General features: G+C 40.1%; 1 protein-coding gene across 3 annotated transcripts in view; it reads left to right on the top strand.

The window, feature by feature from the left end:
• The window catches only part of FANCC (FA complementation group C), an 83491-nt gene that overhangs the window by 12903 nt on the left and 51260 nt on the right, over positions 1-19328 (top strand). For 2 of the 3 annotated variants that reach the window (XM_060762076.2, XM_060762078.2), the window contains exons 2-4: positions 301-473; positions 2586-2670; positions 10338-10432. The exons of the other annotated variant lie outside the window; for it this stretch is intronic. In XM_060762076.2, coding sequence (XP_060618059.2) covers positions 309-473; positions 2586-2670; positions 10338-10432 — 345 coding nt within the window. In that variant the 5' untranslated portion in view covers positions 301-308. The remainder of the gene's footprint in view (positions 1-300; positions 474-2585; positions 2671-10337; positions 10433-19328) is intronic. 3 annotated transcript variants of the gene reach the window in all.

The raw sequence follows: 19328 nt of genomic DNA, 5'->3' as shown, positions 1-19328 counted from the left end.
TTTTTCACAAATTGCAGATGGTATGGGCCTGTGTTTCTTTAAACATTTTTATTTGTATATTTTACTGCAAACATCAATTCTTTAAACACTTATAGTAAAATGGAAGAAAGTGATGTGGTATTTTCATGTATTAGATTGATAATTGATCCTTTACTCTTGCACCCAATGCACAAGACTATTTTAGGCAGCATTTCCACCCTGTAGAAATCTTTAATTCTGCATCTTCTCTAATGTTAGTTGTTTATCAACAGTTTTTCTCACAAAATGCATAGTTTCCCCCCTTTTCTTTTTGTTGTTAAGGTGACAGGATGGCTGAAGATGCTGGGCTCACTAAATTAAGCTTTGAGTTTTGGCTGCACAAGACTCTTAAGTGGGGTCAGAGCACCACTTCGGAATCTCAGCAAGATGTCTGCCTTCACTTGCCTGAATTGCAGGAATTTCTATTGCAGATTTATGGAGCTTTGAAACATATGGTAAGTGAATTAGCTGGAAGAATGAACTGTTTGGAAGACTGTTACAGAAACATTCTGCACCCCGCATTTTGACAAGACAAAAAGCTAACAGTAGCAAAGAGCCTTGTAGTATTGACCTAATGTATTGCTGGATCACAGAAGCAAATTGGGGAAACAGCCACAGGTAATGGAAACAGGAATGTATTTCCTGTGTTCTTGATTTATTGTGAAAGGAGCTTTTTCTTCTTGATTGGTTACATTCTCATATGATATTTCCTACCCAACACGGTAACCTTTTTAAAAAGACTTTATAATAAACAAGTATTTGATTCTGGTTTTCAGGTCATAAATTGGATTATTTAAAGACCCTTAACATCCAAAATTATAACTGATCCCTTAAATCATAAACAGTCTGCTGACATATGAACTCTATTGCTGTGGCATATAAAGACATTTCAGGCCACCACCATTGGATCACAAGCTAATATTTCAAGTCATGCCTGGATAATGTTTCTATTGTCTGTGAATTTGTAATTTTTCTGAGATGCCAAACTGCAACTTGGTTAAGCTTTTTTGCTATATTTGTTATGTATCAAAATACTGATACAGAGTTCAGCATAGTATGATACATGAGAAAAGGGATTTTAAAGCAATAATTTTCAAGTGTTACATGGACTATTGAAAAATCAGTGGTAGGTGAGACATTACTTATACATATTTGAGACTGAAGACTATTATTGGAAATGTCTAATTGTAATAAATTACTTGAGAAGCCTGACCTCAACATGACCTTTCAATATGTATACGGCCAGCTCCAAACGTGGAACAAATCTGAATATGTTGCTATAGCATTCTGAGAGGATTGTATTTTCTGCTATTTGCACATTATTTCAGTTTAGTGCTATTTTGAAAACATTCATTTATTAAGCAGTAATGCTACAAAAGTGGAGAAATTGACTGATTTTGTAATACTGTTTAGAAACTATATCGTACATGTTGAAGTTGACCAACAGATTCCTTCCCCCAATACTTGTTAGAGTTCCTGTTTTTCCTGTCAACTTCTGAGTTCATGAACAGGAGGATTAGAAGCACAACATTACTTTTGTAGCAAAGCTGCTTTCCATTTGGTCAAATTTTGTTTAGGTTTGTAGATATAGTATCTGTTAAATGTCAGGTAGGAACTGACTAAATATAATGTCACACAGAATATAGCAAACAGTAACAGAAAGTTCAAGGCGTCTTTGTACTGTAGTTATTACTCAGCTTTCCATATAATCCATCGCATGATGTAAGAGGCATGCCATTTTGTATGATGTGTTTTATTCATTGGACTTAGCCCATTTCATCTTGAAAAAACCAATACTTTTAATACCACAGTGTTTTCTTTTCTTCATGTAACACCTGAATATCAACGTGGCAACACAGTAGATCAGCTACATTTTTAAAAATGTACAGTAATACATGATGCTACAGCTATACTAAGGGCTGTACCCACTTTTGGGAGGGAGTCCACAATTATGCAGGAGCTATTAACATTGCCTCTTCTTTTTTGGAGGCAAACCAAGACATATTCATTTAGCTTCAAATACTATGTTCTATCTCATGCATATCATTCTCCTGTTCTTGAACACACTTATGGACAGGAAAACTCAGAAATTTAACAAGCTTTTGGGGGAGGGTTGCTATTGGTCAACATCAGAGTCTACATATCTGATAACCATAAGCACAAAAAACTTTCATGATTACAGAAGGCTTTCATGGCAAGTGCTAAACTGGGGAAAGGAATGTGCACATAATACATACCTCACCATGAACACAGCCCTGTGTCCAACAGCATTCCAGATTTGCAAATGAAACTTCTAGCTTCCTTGCCAAATTCCTCCTTAAAGTCAGTGCTTCATTCTAATAGGTTGTCTTTGCAAAAGTTTCTATTGCCCTCTGAAGAATAGGTGAGATTAACTATAATCTCACCTGTGTCTTTGAAGGTGCTGTACTCTATACAAGTTGAGTATCCCTTATCCAAAATGCTTGGGATCTGGTGGTTTGGATTTTGGATTTTTTAAGATTTGGAATACCTGTATTTGCATAGTTTTGAGTCTGTGTGATTTTGAGACTGCGTAATTTCTTTTTCAGAACTGTAGGACTGCAGTCCAACAGTTTCCATTGATTGGCCAGTTATTGGGAAGACTTTGTTGGAATCCCCTTGTCGTTGGCTATGGTGAGCATTTGAAATTAGCTATGTGAAATAAACATATTTATTCTTGAATGTTGTTGTTCATGGTAACTTTCACAAAGACATGTCTACCCTTTATACCAGGGGTCCTCAAACTATGGCCCGAGGGCCAGATCCAGCCCTTCAAGGTCATTTACCCGGCCCTTGCTCAGGGTCAACCTAAGTCTGAAACAACTTGAAAACACACAACAACAACAACAACAACAACAACAACAACAATCCTATCTCATCAGCCAAAAGCAGGCCCACGCTTCCCATTGAAATACTAATAAGTTTATATTTGTCAAAATTGTTCTTCATTTTAATTATTGTATTGTTTTTAAGTGGGGTTTTTTTGCACTACAAATAAGATATGTGCAGTGTGCATAGGAAATCATTCTTTTTTTCTTTTTTTTCCAAATTATAATCTGGCCCTTCAACAGTTTGAGGGACTGTGACCTGGCTCTCTGTTTAAAAAGTTTGAGGACCCCTGCTTTATACTCATGTATTAAGTCTAGAAATGTTAGTCAGCCCCAAAACCTGGATCGACTTATTAATGTGTCAATGTACTTCATCTCTTATAAAAATAGAACTTTCTTTCTCTCTGAGCATAGTGGCAAAAACGCTTAGTCTCGGGAGAACCTAAAAAAGGCACTGACCCCTTCCAGTCTGCTCTTTTTGAAAATAGTAGCAAAGACAGCTCTTTGGTTCATCTTTGGTGATCAAGTTGACACTGTATTTAAAAAAGAAATGATCCCTTTGAGTAGAGTGGTGAAAAGCCCCTTTGAATGCTGGAAAACGGTTGTGGTGGTTCCTTTTTGGTATTTTCCCTCAATTGATCATTGAAAGAGGGAGGGAGATGTTGGCAGGCTGGAATGTGTCCATAGATGGGCAACTAGAATGATCAAGGTTCTGGATCATTCTATCTATGAGGAGGAGTTTAAACAGCTGGGCATATTTAGCCTGCAGAAGAGAAGGTTGAGAGGAGACAGGATGGCCATGTATAAATATGTGAGGGGAAGTCATAGAGAGGAGGGAGCAAGCTGTTTTCTGCTGTCCTGGAGACTAGGACATGGACCAATGTCTTCAAACTACAGGAAAAGAGATTCCACTTGAACATTAGGAAGAACTTCCGAATGGTGAGAGCTTCTTCAGCAGGGGAACTCTGTGCCTCAGAGTGTGGTGGAAGCTCCTTCTTTGGGGACTTTTAAACAGAGGTTGGATAGCTATCTGTCAGGAGTGCTTTGAATGCAATTTTCCTGCTTCTCGGCAGGGGGTTACACTGGATGGCCCATGAGGTCTCTTCCAACTCTATGATTCTATGATTCTAGGTAGCGCTTCTTTTAGGTTCTTCCAGAACTGAGCTCTCACCTTCTATCACTCTACTCAGAGAAGAGGATAAAAGTTAATACTCTACCTTACCTTTTATTTTTCAAAGGCATAATTCCCTTCTTCAGGTAGAGTGATAAAATAACTTTTTGAATGCCTGGGTGGGAAAACAGCAGTGGCTAGGGGTGGTTAGTTCCATGAGGCAGCACTGGCATGTCCCCTTCTCTGTAGAATGATCCTCAACTTATTGACAAGTCATATCAAAATCCATAATTTTGGCCCCGAAACCTGCCTCGACCTGTACATACAGTTTTACACAAAAGTACATATCTATATCTATATCTATATCTATATCTATATCTATATCTATATATATAATAAAGAAGAGTGTTTGTATAGGACAGAGGGCGGACAGAGGGCGGAAGGGGTATGTGGCAGCGTTCTGATTGGCCAGCCTGAAAGTTCCAACATTCGGATTGGCTGCCGCAGTGGTGCTATTTGCATATGGTCTCTGATTGGCCAGCTTCAATAGGAGCCCCTGGTGGAGAAGAGGGTTCATGGCAGAAACGGGGCATGACAGAAGGAAATTTGCATATGGTCTCTGATTGGCCAGCCTCAAATCCAACATTCCGAGATGACAAAGAGAGGAAAGGAAAGGCCGGGGGCTGGGTCAGAACACTCCCAATTCAGACCGAAATAGGCACACAGAGCCCCCATCACCCACTCGACATCCTACTGCAGTTTGGAGGAGGATGAACCATGGATGATGGGACTTGCAGTACCACCACTCACATTCTGAGACTACTGTTAACCTCATCCAGTGACTGATCAGGACCAAACTTCGCACATAGACCTCTCATGACCCACTGTACGTCCTGGTGTGGTTTGGCCGGGGATGGACCGTGGATTATGGGACTTGCAGTAGCATTGCTCAATTCTTCAGACCACTGCAACCCTCATCCAATTACCGATAAATACCAAACTTGGCACACTGAGTCTCCATGACACACTCTACATCCAGGTGCAGTTTGAAGGAGGATGCACCATGGACGATGGGACTTACAATACCTAAACTCCCTTCCTAAGACCATTACAACTGCCAACAATGATGGAACAGGACCACAATTTACACTGAGAGCCTGCATGACCCACTCTACATCCTGGTGCGGTTTGGAAGAATTTGGCAATGGATGATGGGACTTGCAATCATTTCACTCACTTCCTGAGATCACTGCGACCCTCGCCAATGACTGATCAAGACCAAACTTGGCAAGCAGAGTCCCCATGACCTACTCTACATCCTGGTGCACTTTCGAGGAGGACAGACCATGGATGATGGGACTTGAAGTACCTCCACTGCCTTCCCAAGACTGCTGCAACCCTCATCTAATGTCCAAACAAAACCAAACTTGGCACACAGAGCCCCCATGACCCACTCTACATCCTAATACGGTTTGGAGTAGGGCATGCCATGGATGATGGGACTTGAAGTACCTCTACTCGCTTTCCGAGACTGCTGCAACCCTCAACAATGATTGAACAACACCAAACTTGGCACATAGACCTCTCATGACCCACTTTATGCCCTGGTGAGATTTGACTGTGGATCGTGCATGGATTTTGGGACATGCAGTACCTTCGCTCAATTCCTGAGACCACTGCAAAACATCATCCAATTTCCGATAAGGACCAAACTTGGCACACCAGGTCTCCATGATGCACTCTACATCCTGGTATGGTTTGGAGGATGATGCACCATGGACAATGGGACTTAGAGTACCTTCACTCAGTGAAACCACTGAGACCCTCATCCAATAACTGATGAAGACCAAACTTGGCACACAGAGCCCCCATGGCCAACTCAACATTCTGGTGAGGTTTGGGAGAGAACAGACTATGGATGATGGGACTTCAACTACCTCCACTCACTTCCTAAAACTGGTGCAACCCTCATGTAATGACCAATCAAGACCAAACTTGGCACACAGAGCCCCCATGAGCGACTCTACATCTTGGTGCTGTTTGGAGGAGGACGGACAATGGATGATGGGACTTGCAGTACCTTCACTCACTTCCTGAAACCACAGTGACAATCATCCAAATACCAAGAAAGACCAAACTTGGTACAGAGAACCGCCATGGCCAATTCAACATTCTGGTGATGTTTGAGGGAGACTATGAATTATGGGACTTGCAGTACCTTCACCCATGTTCTGAGACTGCTGTGATCCTCATCCAATGACTGATCAAGACCAAACTTAGCACACAGAGCCCCCATGACCCACTTTACGTCCTGCTGCAGTTTGAAAGGGGATGGACTTTGGGTGATGGGACTTGCAGTACCTTCACTCACTTACTGACACCACTGCCACCCTCATCTAATGACTGATGAAGACCAAACTTGGCACACAGAGCCCCCATGACCCACTCTATATCCTGCTGCTATTTGTAGGAGGATGGGCCATGGATGATGGGACTTCAAGTACCTTCACTCACTTCCTGAAAATAATGCAGCCGTTATCCAAAGACCAATAAAAACCAAACTTGGCATACAGAACCGCCATTACCCACTTTCTCTAATAACCCGGGCAACGCCGGGTCCCCAAGCTAGTATATAATAAAGAAGAGTGTTTGTTTGTATAGGACAGAGGAATTGTGGAGGGAGGGCGGAAATGTATGTGCCAGCGTTCTGATTGGCTGCCGCTGTGGTGCTATTTGCATATGGTCTCTGATTGGCCAGCTTCAATAGGAGCCCCTGGTGGAGAAGAGGGTTCATGGCAGAAACGGGGCATGACAGAAGGAAATTTGCATATGGTCTCTGATTGGCCAGCCTCATTTCCAACATTCCGAGATGACCAAGAGAGGAAAGGAAAGGCCGGGGGCTGGGTCAGAACACTCCCAATACAGACCGAAATAGGCACACAGAGCCCCCATCACCCACTCTACATCCTACTGCAGTTTGGAGGACGATGAACCATGGATGATGGGACTTGCAGTACCACCACTCACATTCTGAGACCGCTGTTAACCTCATCCAATGACTGATCAGGACCAAACTTGGCACACTGAGTCTCCATGACGCACTCTACATCCAGGTGCAGTTTGAAGGAGGATGCACCATGGACGATGGGACTTGCAATACCTGCACTCCCTTCCTAAGACCATTACAACTGCCAACAATGATGGATCAGGACCACAATTTACACTGAGAGCCTGCATGACACACTCTACATCCTGGTGCGGTTTGGAAGAATTTGGCAATGGATGATGGGACTTGCAATCATTTCACTCACTTCCTGAGATCACTGCGACCCACGCCAATGACTGATCAAGACTACACTTGGCAAACAGGGTCCCCATGACCCACTCTACATCCTGGTGCACTTTCGAGGAGGACAGACCACGGATGATGGGACTTGAAATACCTCCACTCCCTTCCCAAGACTGCTGCAACCCTCATCTAATGTCCAAACAAAACCAAACTTGGCACACAGAGCCCCCATGACCCACTCTACATCCTAATACGGTTTGGAGTAGGGCATGCCATGGATGATGGGACTTGAAGTACCTCTACTCGCTTTCCGAGACTGCTGCGACAATGACTGAACAACACCAAACTTGGCACATAGACCTCTCATGACCCACTTTATGCCCTGGTGAGGTTTGACTGTGGATCGTGCATGGATTTTGGGACTTGCAGTACCTTTGCTCAACTCCTGACACCACTGCAAAACATCATCCAATTTCCGATAAGGACCAAACTTGGCACACCGGGTCTCCATGATGCACTCTACATCCTGGTACGGTTTGGAGGATGATGCACCATGGACGATGGGACTTAGAGTACCTTCACTCAGTGAAACCACTGAGACCCTCATCCAATGACTGATGAAGACCAAACTTGGCACACAGAGCCCCCATGGCCAACTCAACATTCTGGTGAGGTTTGGGAGAGAACAGACTATGGATGATGGGACTTCAAGTACCTCCACTCACTTCCCAGGACTGGTGCAACCCTCATCCAATGACCAATCAAGACCAAACTTGGCACACAGAGCCCCCATGAGCGACTCTACATCCTGGTGCTGTTTGGAGGAGGACGGACAATGGATGATGGGACTTGCAGTACCTTCACTTACTTCCTGAAACCACAGTGACACTCATCCAAATACCAAGAAAGACCAAACTTGGTACAGGGAGCCCCCATGGCCAACTCAACATTCTGGTGATGTTTGAGGGAGACTATGGATTATGGAACTTGCAGTACCTTAACTCATGTTCTGAGACTGCTGTGATCCTCATCCAATGACTGATCAAGACCAAACCTAGCACACAGAGCCCCCATGACCCACTTTACGTCCTGCTGCAGTTTGAAAGGGGATGGACTTTGGGTGATGGGACTTGCAGTACCTTCACTCACTTACTGACACCACTGCCACCCTCATCTAATGACTGATAAAGACCAAACTTGGCACACAGAGCCCCCATGACCCACTCTATATCCTGCTGCGGTTTGGAAGAATTTGACAATGGATGATGGGACTTGCAGTCACTTCACTCACTTCCTGAGACCACTGAGACCCTCGCCAATGACTCCTCAAGACTAAACTTGGCACATGGAGCTTCAATGACCCACTCTACATCCTGGAGCACTTTGGAGGATGACAGACCATGGATGATGGGACTTCAAGTACCTCCACCACCCAAGACTGCTGCAAAACTCATCTAATGACCAATCAAGACCAACGTTGGCACACAGAGCCCCCATAACCCACTCTACATCCTGCTGCAGTTTTGGAGAAGGGTGGACCATGGATGATGGAACTTCCAGTACCTTCACTCACATTCTGAGACCTCTGCAAACCTCATCCAATGACGGATCAAGACCAAACTTGGCACATAGACCTCTCATGACCCACTTTATGCCCTGGTGTTGTTTGGAAAAATTTGGAGATGGATGATGGGACTTGCAGTACCTTTGCTCATTTCCTGAGACCACTGAGACCCTCGCCAATGACTCATCAAGACTAAACTTGCCACATGCAGCTCCAATGACCCACTCTACATCCTGCTGCAGTTTGGAGGAGGACAGACCATGGATGATGGGACTTCAAGTACCTCCACTCCCTTCCAAAGATTGCTGCAACCCTCTTCTAATGACCAATCAAGACCACACTTGGCACACAGAGCCCCCATGATCCACTCTACATCCTGCTGCAGTTTGAAAGGGGATGGACTTTGGATGATGGGACTTGCAGTACCTTCACTCACTTACTGACACCACTGCCACCCTCATCTAATGACTGATAAAGACCAAACTTGGCACACAGAGCCCCCATGACCCACTCTATATCCTGCTGCTGTTTGTAGGAGGATGGCCCATGGATGATGGGACTTCAAGTACCTTCACTCACTTCCTGAAAATAATGCTGCCATTATCTAAAGACCAATAAAGACCAAACTTGGCATACAGAACCACCATTACCCACTTTCTCTAATAACCCAGGCAACGCCGGGTCCCCAAGCTAGTGATAAATAAAATAGAAAGTTTAACATGTCTGAAGAGGCATATACTAAACAAAACATTCCATTATAAAGTAACATGTTCCAAATCAAATACATCATTGTGATGTGAGGTCTCATGGCATTTGAAGAATGATTTAACAGGGCCAACCCAGGTTCTTCCTATAGGGTTTCCATAGTTATTTCTAAGTTGAAAACAGGCTCACGGTACTACTAAAATAATCTTTGTGTGTCAAAACCTTGCTAAGATTAAGGAAATAATCACTTAATAGAAAATACTTGATATAGTGTAAAAGAAAGTGATTCACCATTTGAGCTGTATATTTGAAGATGAAATAATAAGTTGCATAAGGTGTCCATTAATTATTGAAATAAGTTTGTGTAATGTTGGTATTTTATAAATACTTCAATGTATCATTAAAAGGGAGGAGACATGACCAAAGTAATTGGGACTGATCCAGAGAAAGTCACACAGGCATTCATTCCATCAAAATTAATGGGATTTACTTAAGTCATGACTAGTGAATTTCATTGGAATCAAAGGGGCAAAAGTGTAACTAATTGCCTTTGACTTCAATCCATAATTGTATACAATTGTACCCTTTTCCTATTAACGTGTGTATTATAGTTATAAAAAACAAGAAGAAACGCTGTCTATATGCGATCACTGGAATGACTTTGAAATCGTGTAATGCAACATTAAGGATAACTATTGACTTTGGTTCATGGAATTTTTGTTTATTAATATGAGCAAAAAATTGTTCTTGCTCTACTTTGATTTTTTTTTAAAAAACTTTTCTGATTTGGATTACTATCTGCAGATGAATGCCAGAAGATTCTAATGTGGTGCTTATGTTGTCTGTACAGTGGTGAACCACAGAGCCCAGTGGAATTGAAGGCCAACAGCTGGATACAAGTAAGCAAATGAATCCTCTCCCTGACTGCTTTAAATTAACTTGATTATTTAAAGGTGCAGCATCTACAGCAGAGACAGTGTGTCATTTTTAGAAACCACTCCAGAGACATGCTAGATTCACATTGCATTTAAATACATTCTACTTTAATTAAAACAAAGCTGTGCCGTCTCTCATTCTGAATGTTAAAGAATATGTAGCATATAAACCAAAGTCATTTTAATAGCTCTTAATACACGGAGACTAAACTCTGGTAACTTCAAGTGAAAAAGTCTCCAAATCAGCAATCCAGAAAGCGCTATAAAAGCAGACTTTCAATTAGGAAAAAATAATGCAGTCTGGAGAGATGCCATTATTTGTTTTGAAAACAATTCATATATGCTCTATAATTTTGTCTCTTTGTTTTTGTTGAATCTTTCTAGCCTTAGGAGAAACTAATTGTATCCAAGTTTTACTCAGAGACAATGGATGCAAATATTTGTCTGTAGTTCAAAACCTTAGCTAAATGAATCCACAGTTGGTTAAATGATAGTCAGAAGTTTATAATGTAGACCTTTGCAGTTGTTGCTGTTTGAAAACAATTCATCTTACATGTTTAATTCCTAATTAACAAATAATTGATTAAACCCTTGTAGAGCATGATTCTTAGTCTATTTTATTTTCTTACAACCAATTCTCCATATAGGGTTATTGGGGGAAAATTTTGTTACTTTCATATAAAACCATGTTCTGTTTTGGTCTAGCACAGACATGGGCAAACTTAGGCCCTCCGGGTGTTTTGGACTTCGACTTCTACAATTTCTAACAGCTGGCTTTTCGGAATTGTGGGAGTTGAAGTCCAAAACATCTGGAGGGCCTAAGTTTGCACATGCCTGTTCTAGCAGCTGATGACTTATTTAACCAGGATATTCCTGAGTTTAGTCCATTTGTACATAATCCCTTTGCTCACATTTAATTCCCCTCTTTATGCAAAAGGTAAAAGAATCAAGGTGCTTCAATCAAACAGTTTCCTGTAATTATTATTTTTTTGTCATGTCAGGAGCGACTTGAGAAACTGCAAGTCGCTTCTGGTGTGAGAGAATTGGTCGTCTGCAAGGACGTTGCCCAGGGGATGCCTGGATCATTTGATGTTTTTATCATCCTTGTGGGAGGCTTCTCTCATGTCCCTGCATGAGGAGCTGGAGCTGATAGAGGGAGCTCATCCGCCTTTCCCCGGATTCGAACCTGCGACCTGTCGGTCTTCAGTCCTGCCGGCACAGGGGTTTAACCCACTGCGCCACCGGGAGCTCCATCTGTAATAAATGAACCAGCAAATAAAACTAATCGATTCATATATCAATCTGAAATTTGTGAAGAAGCTTTTGTTCATTCAAAATTGAGGAACTATATTTAATCTTAAATTTAGTTGGTGGGAAGTAGTTAATTTCAGACCCTGTTTTGTGGAGTTAGCTTGGACCCATTAGTTATCACTGAGATAAACCACAACTGTGTGTTCAGATGACATGTTAAATAGTGTTTGTGTGTGTGCCTTTGAATTTTCATAAACTGGTGGCAAGCCTATACATTTCATAGGGTTTTCTTAGGTAATAAATAATCAGAGGTGGTTTTGCCAGTTCCTAATTCTGAAATATAGCCGGTGGCACCAGAGATTTGTTGGCAGTCTCCCATCCAGATGTAAACTAGAATTGATGTTACTTATCTTCCAAGATCAGACAGTATCTGCTAAATTGTAGTTCATCAAACAATGAAGCTCAGGCAGCTGAGAAGAACAGCTCCTTCTCTCCTGACCTTCAGGAAAAAATTTAAGACGTGGCTTTTGACAAGTATTTGGAGCAGTACAATAAGTGACCACAAATCAATGTAACAGACAAATGGAACAGCCCAGGATTATGTTTTGGATGGCGTGATTTTAATTGATGTTTTAATAATTCATGTTTTAATTGTTTGGTTTTAATTGTAATTGTTTATTTGATATATGTGTGTATGGCATCAAATTGCTGCCTGTTATAAGGTCGCCTTGAGTATCCTCCAGGGTGAGAAAAACAGGATATAAATATGGTAAATAAAAAAATGAACCTGAGGATTTCTCAGAGTATTCTTATAATGCAATGATTTGATGTTGTGATTAACTGGGCCACTGTCTCTTAACATTCATTTATATTGGAGAACTGTTCACTTATGAGTGACACTAAATGAGACTTCAATTAAATAATAATAAATTATTATAATTCCAGTTATCATAGCAATATTGGTTACTTAATTATTTCCTGTTTAAAACGTTTGCTGTTTTTCCAAAGTAGAAAAAGCCCACTTCTGTTGGAGGTTCTCAAGGTATATTTGTGAGATTTATATTAAGGCAGCTTGAGGTCATAATAACTCTGGATACTCTAGATCAGGGGTCCTCAAACATTTTAAACAGAAGGCCAGGTCCCAGTCCCCCAAACTGTTAAAGGGCTGTATTATAATATGAAAAAAAGCATGAATGAGTTCCTATGCACACTGCATATATCTTATTTGTAGTGCAAAAACACTTTAAAAATACAATAATTAAAATGAAGAACAATTTTAACAAATATAAACTTATTAGTATTTCAATGGGAAGTGTCTGTCTGCTTTTGGCTGATGAGATAGGATTGCTGCTGCTGCTGTTGTTCTTGTGTGTTTTCAAGTCATTTCAGACTTAGGATGACCCTGAGTGAGGGCCGGGTAAATGACCTTGGGAGGCCGTATCTGGCCCCAGGGCCTTAGTTTGAGGACTCCTGCTCTAGATCAATGGTTTCCAAACTGTGTTTTGTGGAACCCTATGATGCCTTTTGTGCAAAGGCATCGTAGGGGTTCAATGAAAAATCTTAAAAATCAATTTTAAAATGGATTTCAAAATACAAACACACAAGTTTGACCATTTAATTGTCTGTAATGGGAAAGAAGGTGAAACATCTACTCTCCAACTCAAGTTGTTTTATCACAGCCTGCCATCTCAGACTGCTGGGACCTCTCCATGAAAAATACATGGAAGTTCTGAGAAAGGTTCCTCGTGCTCACACTAGAGGACCCTTGGTTTTTCCAGCAACATCCAGAAGGTTATTTGTCTTATAAATACTAGCATACTGCTACTTATTTTTTTCAGTTCAGGGCAATCTCACGTATGTAATTATATTTAAAATATTTGTCTTTGTTTCCAAGCTTACTATGTTATACAGAGCACTCAGGCAATAGAAGTTGAAGGAAGAAGGAAGAACTTTGTGGGTTCACATTGCTTAGCAAAAACCAAGGATAGAGTTAGGATTCTGCTAGGAAAAAAAGGTCTTCTGAATGGTTTCATGACCAAAGATTTTTGGGAACTACTGCTATAGATAGTAGCTTCAAGATCAGCATTGAGGACACTTTGTATATTTTTCCTGAATGAGCATTCAAACTTTTCTAGTGGCACTTGAATATCTAGATTCCAATGCTGAACTTTCCTTTTTGTGAACATATTTATTGTCAACTTGGATCAATTTAGTGTTGTTACACTGAAAACTAGGACGCTTGAATCTTTAGTGATGTGCAGATGAAGGAATTTCAACAGCTGTTGCCTGTCATGCAACAGGGAACAAGCAACACCTGCTGAAATTCATTCTTCTACACAGCCTTTAAAAATACAGAAGTTATCTCCAATTTTCACTCTGGCAATTCTAGACCATTGTACATCAAGTTAGCGATCAGATCTTCCAATGCAATTTCTGACTTGTTAACCAAATTGCCTTCCACCCATGTTGTTATTTTTAAAAGATGCTAAATACGTTGGGAGATCCAAACATGGCTCCCTCAGATGTTTAATTACTCCCATAGTGTTTGTTCTGTAATAGCCTTTGAAGGCATCCGGTCTTTAATGCCACAAAAGACTGGTCAGTTCTTAGACTAGGAAAGAAGACTCCTTTGGAAATAACTCAGACATAATTTATTTTGAGACAGGACACCAATTAATACTTGCCTCCTTGTTGTTTTGCAGAAGGGTTCAACTGTGACTTTCAGACTCATTTGTCTTTATCCTCTGAGTAGCATTCCCACTGTTACATAGTAGCTGCCAGAAATAAAAATACTTTTTTCTTCCCATAACTTAGAATGGAAAGTATGTGCACTACTCTCTGTTAATCTCTGAATTCCATGTTTACTAATTGCGCCATGAACACTGCTTTTCTGAGTTTTGCATTGTATTACACAACCTTTTAATCTGCTTTCAGAAGCAATCGAGCCCTTAGTATGTTTGTGGTTGCTAAATACATGTAAATAGTCATGGATCATGAGGGCAAAGAAGAGTATATGATATCATGAATCAGTGAGTTTCAACACATTTTCTTGGTAGAATAAGTGTTTCTTGGAAATGTTATAGGGCATTCCTCAATGAAGAAAGAACTAATATAGGTTGGGTGTCACTTATTCAGATGTGTTTCTTAGATTTGATTTTTGCAACTGCAAGGCTGTAGAGAGGCTAACAGTCTGAGAAAGGAACAACCAGAAGCACCACTGCCAGCATCCCAAATGAAGAAGCAAGTAGCTGGTGGCAAAAAGTTTTGATTTTTGGAGGTTTGGGGATTTCCAGATTAAGGGGGGGGGGCGCTTAATGTACTTGACAAGCTGCCCTAAATACAGTTTATCTATTATTGCTTATCTTCTGCTGGGAAATGTAGGTGTAGATAGAGGTAATTATATCTTAGAACACATATTTCAAAGACTATTAGTGCAAATTAATGATTTGATTCAGAAACTGGATATTCACATATAGATGTGTCATCTATTGGGGGTGCTTTGAATGCAATTTTCCTGCTTCTTGGCAGGGGTTGGTCTAGATGGCTCATGAGGTCTCGTCCAACTTTACGATTCTATGATTCTATGTCTATGGAAGGGGAAAATCACTTTTCCATGCAGCATTCCCTCCACCCCAAGTAATGTTAATCCTGCTTTCCTCTGTAACTACCCCACTCCATCCCAAATTATGCCAAAAGAGCATTCAACTCATCAGTGAATTTTCAAAGGTGGGATATGCTTTCTCCCTAAATCAGTTGTTTGTACTTCTCTGGATATAATCCAGTGTTGTTGATTCAGTTCCAAATCCTTGAAGACTGAGATTTTTTTTCAGCCTTTAAGGCAGACTATTTTCAAACTGACTAAAAGCCATGATATATGCTGTCAGAAATACACATTTTTGATGACATTGAAGGAAGGGGGCCACAGAACTGTAGTCCAGGGTCCTTTACCCATTTGCAAGCCAGATGTAGTGAAGAAAGATAAAATATTCTCCAGACTGCTAACCTATGAAATCAACTGTGAACTGCTGAAACCACTCTGTTAATGAAAATGATATAGTTTCCACATTAATCACATCTAGTGTACCTTGAATAAAAGTTTTTCAGCCGTGCAGCATGTCTCAAGCTTTTGCAATGTAGACTATTGTTGAGAGAATTAAAGTGTTTTATTAACCTGTTCAGCATGCTCTTAAATTCGTGTCTTGAACTCAAAACAAAAAAAATAAATCCTGCTGTAGCTATTGTGCATGTATTTTCTTCTCTTAAGCAGTCTTCCTTTGTTATTCTTGTCTTGTCCTGATTTTGCTTTGAAGTGATGTTTTCTTTTTACTGAAAGTATTACTGTATATCAAAACCTAGGTTATATCATACAAAGATCTGCTATTTTTACAACTGCTCCATTATCTTGGGGTAGAACTTTCAAATGATGGAACAAATAGTCTATTTTGTAAAATGCTTTTGATGAAGCCCTGTTCTTAGTTCAAAATAAACCTGTACGTTGAAGGTAACAAGAAAGAAACAGGAATTTAATTACTTAAATTGGCAGTTCAGTTCTGCCTAAATGTCTACTTCTGACTTCAGTACAATTTAATCTGAGATAATTGGGTATAAAGTTGTTGACTAATAATGAAATGCTGTATATATCTACTCAGAAGTAAGCAACTCTGAATTCAGTGGGGCTTACTCTCAACTATGTGTGTGTAGGATAACAACCTAAATGTGCTTTTCTAAAGCAGAAAGGCAATTATTCCCAGTTAGGTACAAAATGTTTACTAATTAAGTGATCTCTGATCATCCACTGCTGTTGTTTTTCCTCTCATTACTCATTTTTAGTTATTTAATTACTGTTTTTAGTGTTAGCTCTGCTAATGAGTTGCTGACAAGTGCATAAAAACATACCTGATGTCAGAAAAACGGCATAAACAAGTGAATAGATTTGACATAAATGCCTTTTCACTTTACATTGAAAGGAGTCATCAGACTGAAGTAGCTTGTAAGAATAACTGCTTCTACTGAAATTAGGGATGCCCATTAGGATAAGTACCATATAAACCACTGCAAAGCTGTTATTTGTGGCCATAAATGCTAAACTGGATGAAGCACATCATTCCAATATTCATATTAAAGGTTCCATTTAAGTCTCCTATGTTAATTCAGTTTTGCATTAATCAGAAAAGCATTGTGCCTATATTAAGGTGAATTGTTCTTGTCTTGCAAGGTAGCTTCCAAAACACATTTAAAAACATATATTTTGGGGGCATTTCTATAGGCATTTACCAAAGGGTGGATCTCATTGGACAGAGTTGAGAATATTTCTGAATAGATAAGCAAAGGTACAGTGGCATCACTAGAGAGGTGCAGACTACACCTGGTGACACCATCAGAGGAAGGTGACAGTGATAATAAAAAGATTGTGTCTAAAATTTCTGTGCAGTGTTTCAGCCAAAAATTATTTTTTTATATAAAAATATCCCTGGCATCATGTGTGTTTCCATCTCCCACATGTAGCTTTTTGTATGACCCTCAAAGTCATGCATGCTACACTGTGCCTCCCTTTTCTTTTGACATGTTGCCTTCTGTCCTTTACTCTGCACATAATGATTAATTGGGGGTGTAGGGGTGATACCACAAGTAAATGGACTGGTGGATACCAACCCACCAATACTGTATAGGTAGAGGTTTGAACTGGATGGCCCTTGGGGTCTCTTTCTAATTTAGGACTCCATGATTCTGTGGTTCTAACTTGGGGAGGTGCATCGCAATCTAGGTGCCCAGTGTTATTAGCAAGGCTGAAGGTAGTTTGGGTAGAAGCAGCTTGAGAATCCAGTTCTACCACTGGTTGCACAGGGAATCTGGACCCCATCTGGGTCACTTCTCTGCTGTGTACTGTCAGCTGCTTAATTTGCTAGCAATAAACCATATGATGTGGCAGTAACTTGTGTCAGCATTTGGCATTAAAAGAATGCTTGGGGAGTCTTGGAACAATACCCAGTTGTTTCTCCTTTATTTTGTAAAAGAAAGAAAGAAAAGATTAAGAGAAAAGAAACATTAAACTAGGCTGTAGGTCGCCATGGAAGCAAATGACAAATATTTTCATAGTAGTACTATTGTTGTTGTTAGCAGCCATTCTAATTGTACAGGAAGTGGTTATGACAGTACAGCTGATTCTTATTGTTTTTTGGAACCAGAAGCCACTTGGGTCTTCCTTTGCTAATGGTGTCCTCCTCAGTGGCTATTTTGCTTTGCTATTAAATATGTATGCAGTCTTATAAAGAATTAGGGTCTGGATATGCAGCTTACACCCCTGTTTCTTGTCTAGACCCTTTTCCTCTTTTACCTATTATTCTCTGCTAGGAACTATGGTGCTCTGTGTCTTCTACTAAAAAGAAAAGCATAGAAAACTATACAGTGCTGAGAAAACTTCAGGTGTGCTTTGTGTTAGTCAAACCCAATTTTTGTATTGATTATGCAAAGAGTAATATTTAATGTACAAGAAACTAACCCATGCATGTTCAATGATTTTCAAGTTGGATGATGTAGAGGAGTGCACTACGACGCGTGAAAGTAATTAAAAGAAGACTGCAGATGTAATAATTACAATGTGGAGCAGCCTGTGCTGGCAGATAGTGGAATGCAGAGCTCACTTTAATCATAAATGCTTCCCATAGTGTGGGTGGTCACCGAGAATTGTCAGTCTTGCTCCCTAAAACCAATATCATTCTAAATGCAAAGTTTGGGTACCCTTTCCCTTTGCATTTGTGAGATTCTTTGACTGTGGTGCCAGAATAACAGAGGGCATGGTTTAAAGAGAAAAATTGGTCTTTCTCTGAATTGAATCTTATTTAATGTTTCTGTCTCAAAAGAATGTGGTAACTCTTTCCACAAATGTGATGCAAGATTGCTAGGGGAAAAAAAATCTAATATGCCAGGTTTTTTGCAATAGAAATTAAAACTGGCTTTTAGCTTTTGTATGTGTTTTAAATTAATTTTCTGTTTTCATTTTATCACTTAGGATCATGCAGTGTTTTTTTCAGTAGAGCATATTAACATGGTGTTTTCAAAAAGAATAAAAATGTCAGGAGGCTTCTTTTCAGCTCACACTCTGAAGCTTGAGTAATCTTTCTCTATTTTTCATTGGTGTAGGAAAAATAATCATTCTAGCTGAAATAAAAAAAACCCCCGTAAAGATTGAATTCAGCAGTGTAAAAATTTTAAAAAACTGAAGCTTTTTAGATCAAAAACGGGAAGTTCTGGTTTTTAAAAAAAGATTATTTGGTCTTTTTTATGTCACAAGTTTCACATACTTCTTGCCAGCCATTTTGTATAATGCTGCTGCTACGAATCACATTTCTTTTCAATCTTGAAAGCTCCAAAGTGAGGCCAGAAAATATTCGCATTGTACTGACGTGACTCCCAGAATAATGATGCTTTGTGATGATTTCTAAAACGTAGAGTGCATCTAGTGCAGTTTGACACTTCTTTAACCGCCATGGCCCAATGCTAAGGAATTCTGGGATTTGTAGTTTTTGAGGCACTCTTGGACAGAGAAGGCTAAAGACTTGTAAAAGCACAATTCCCATGATTCTACAGTATTGACCCAAGTGGTGTCAAA

The sequence above is a fragment of the Anolis sagrei genome, chromosome 2 (assembly GCF_037176765.1).
Source record: "Anolis sagrei isolate rAnoSag1 chromosome 2, rAnoSag1.mat, whole genome shotgun sequence".
NCBI lineage: Eukaryota > Metazoa > Chordata > Lepidosauria > Squamata > Dactyloidae > Anolis > Anolis sagrei.
The sequence above is the reverse complement of the archived record's forward strand: the minus strand, read 5'-3'. Positions and strand labels throughout refer to the sequence as shown.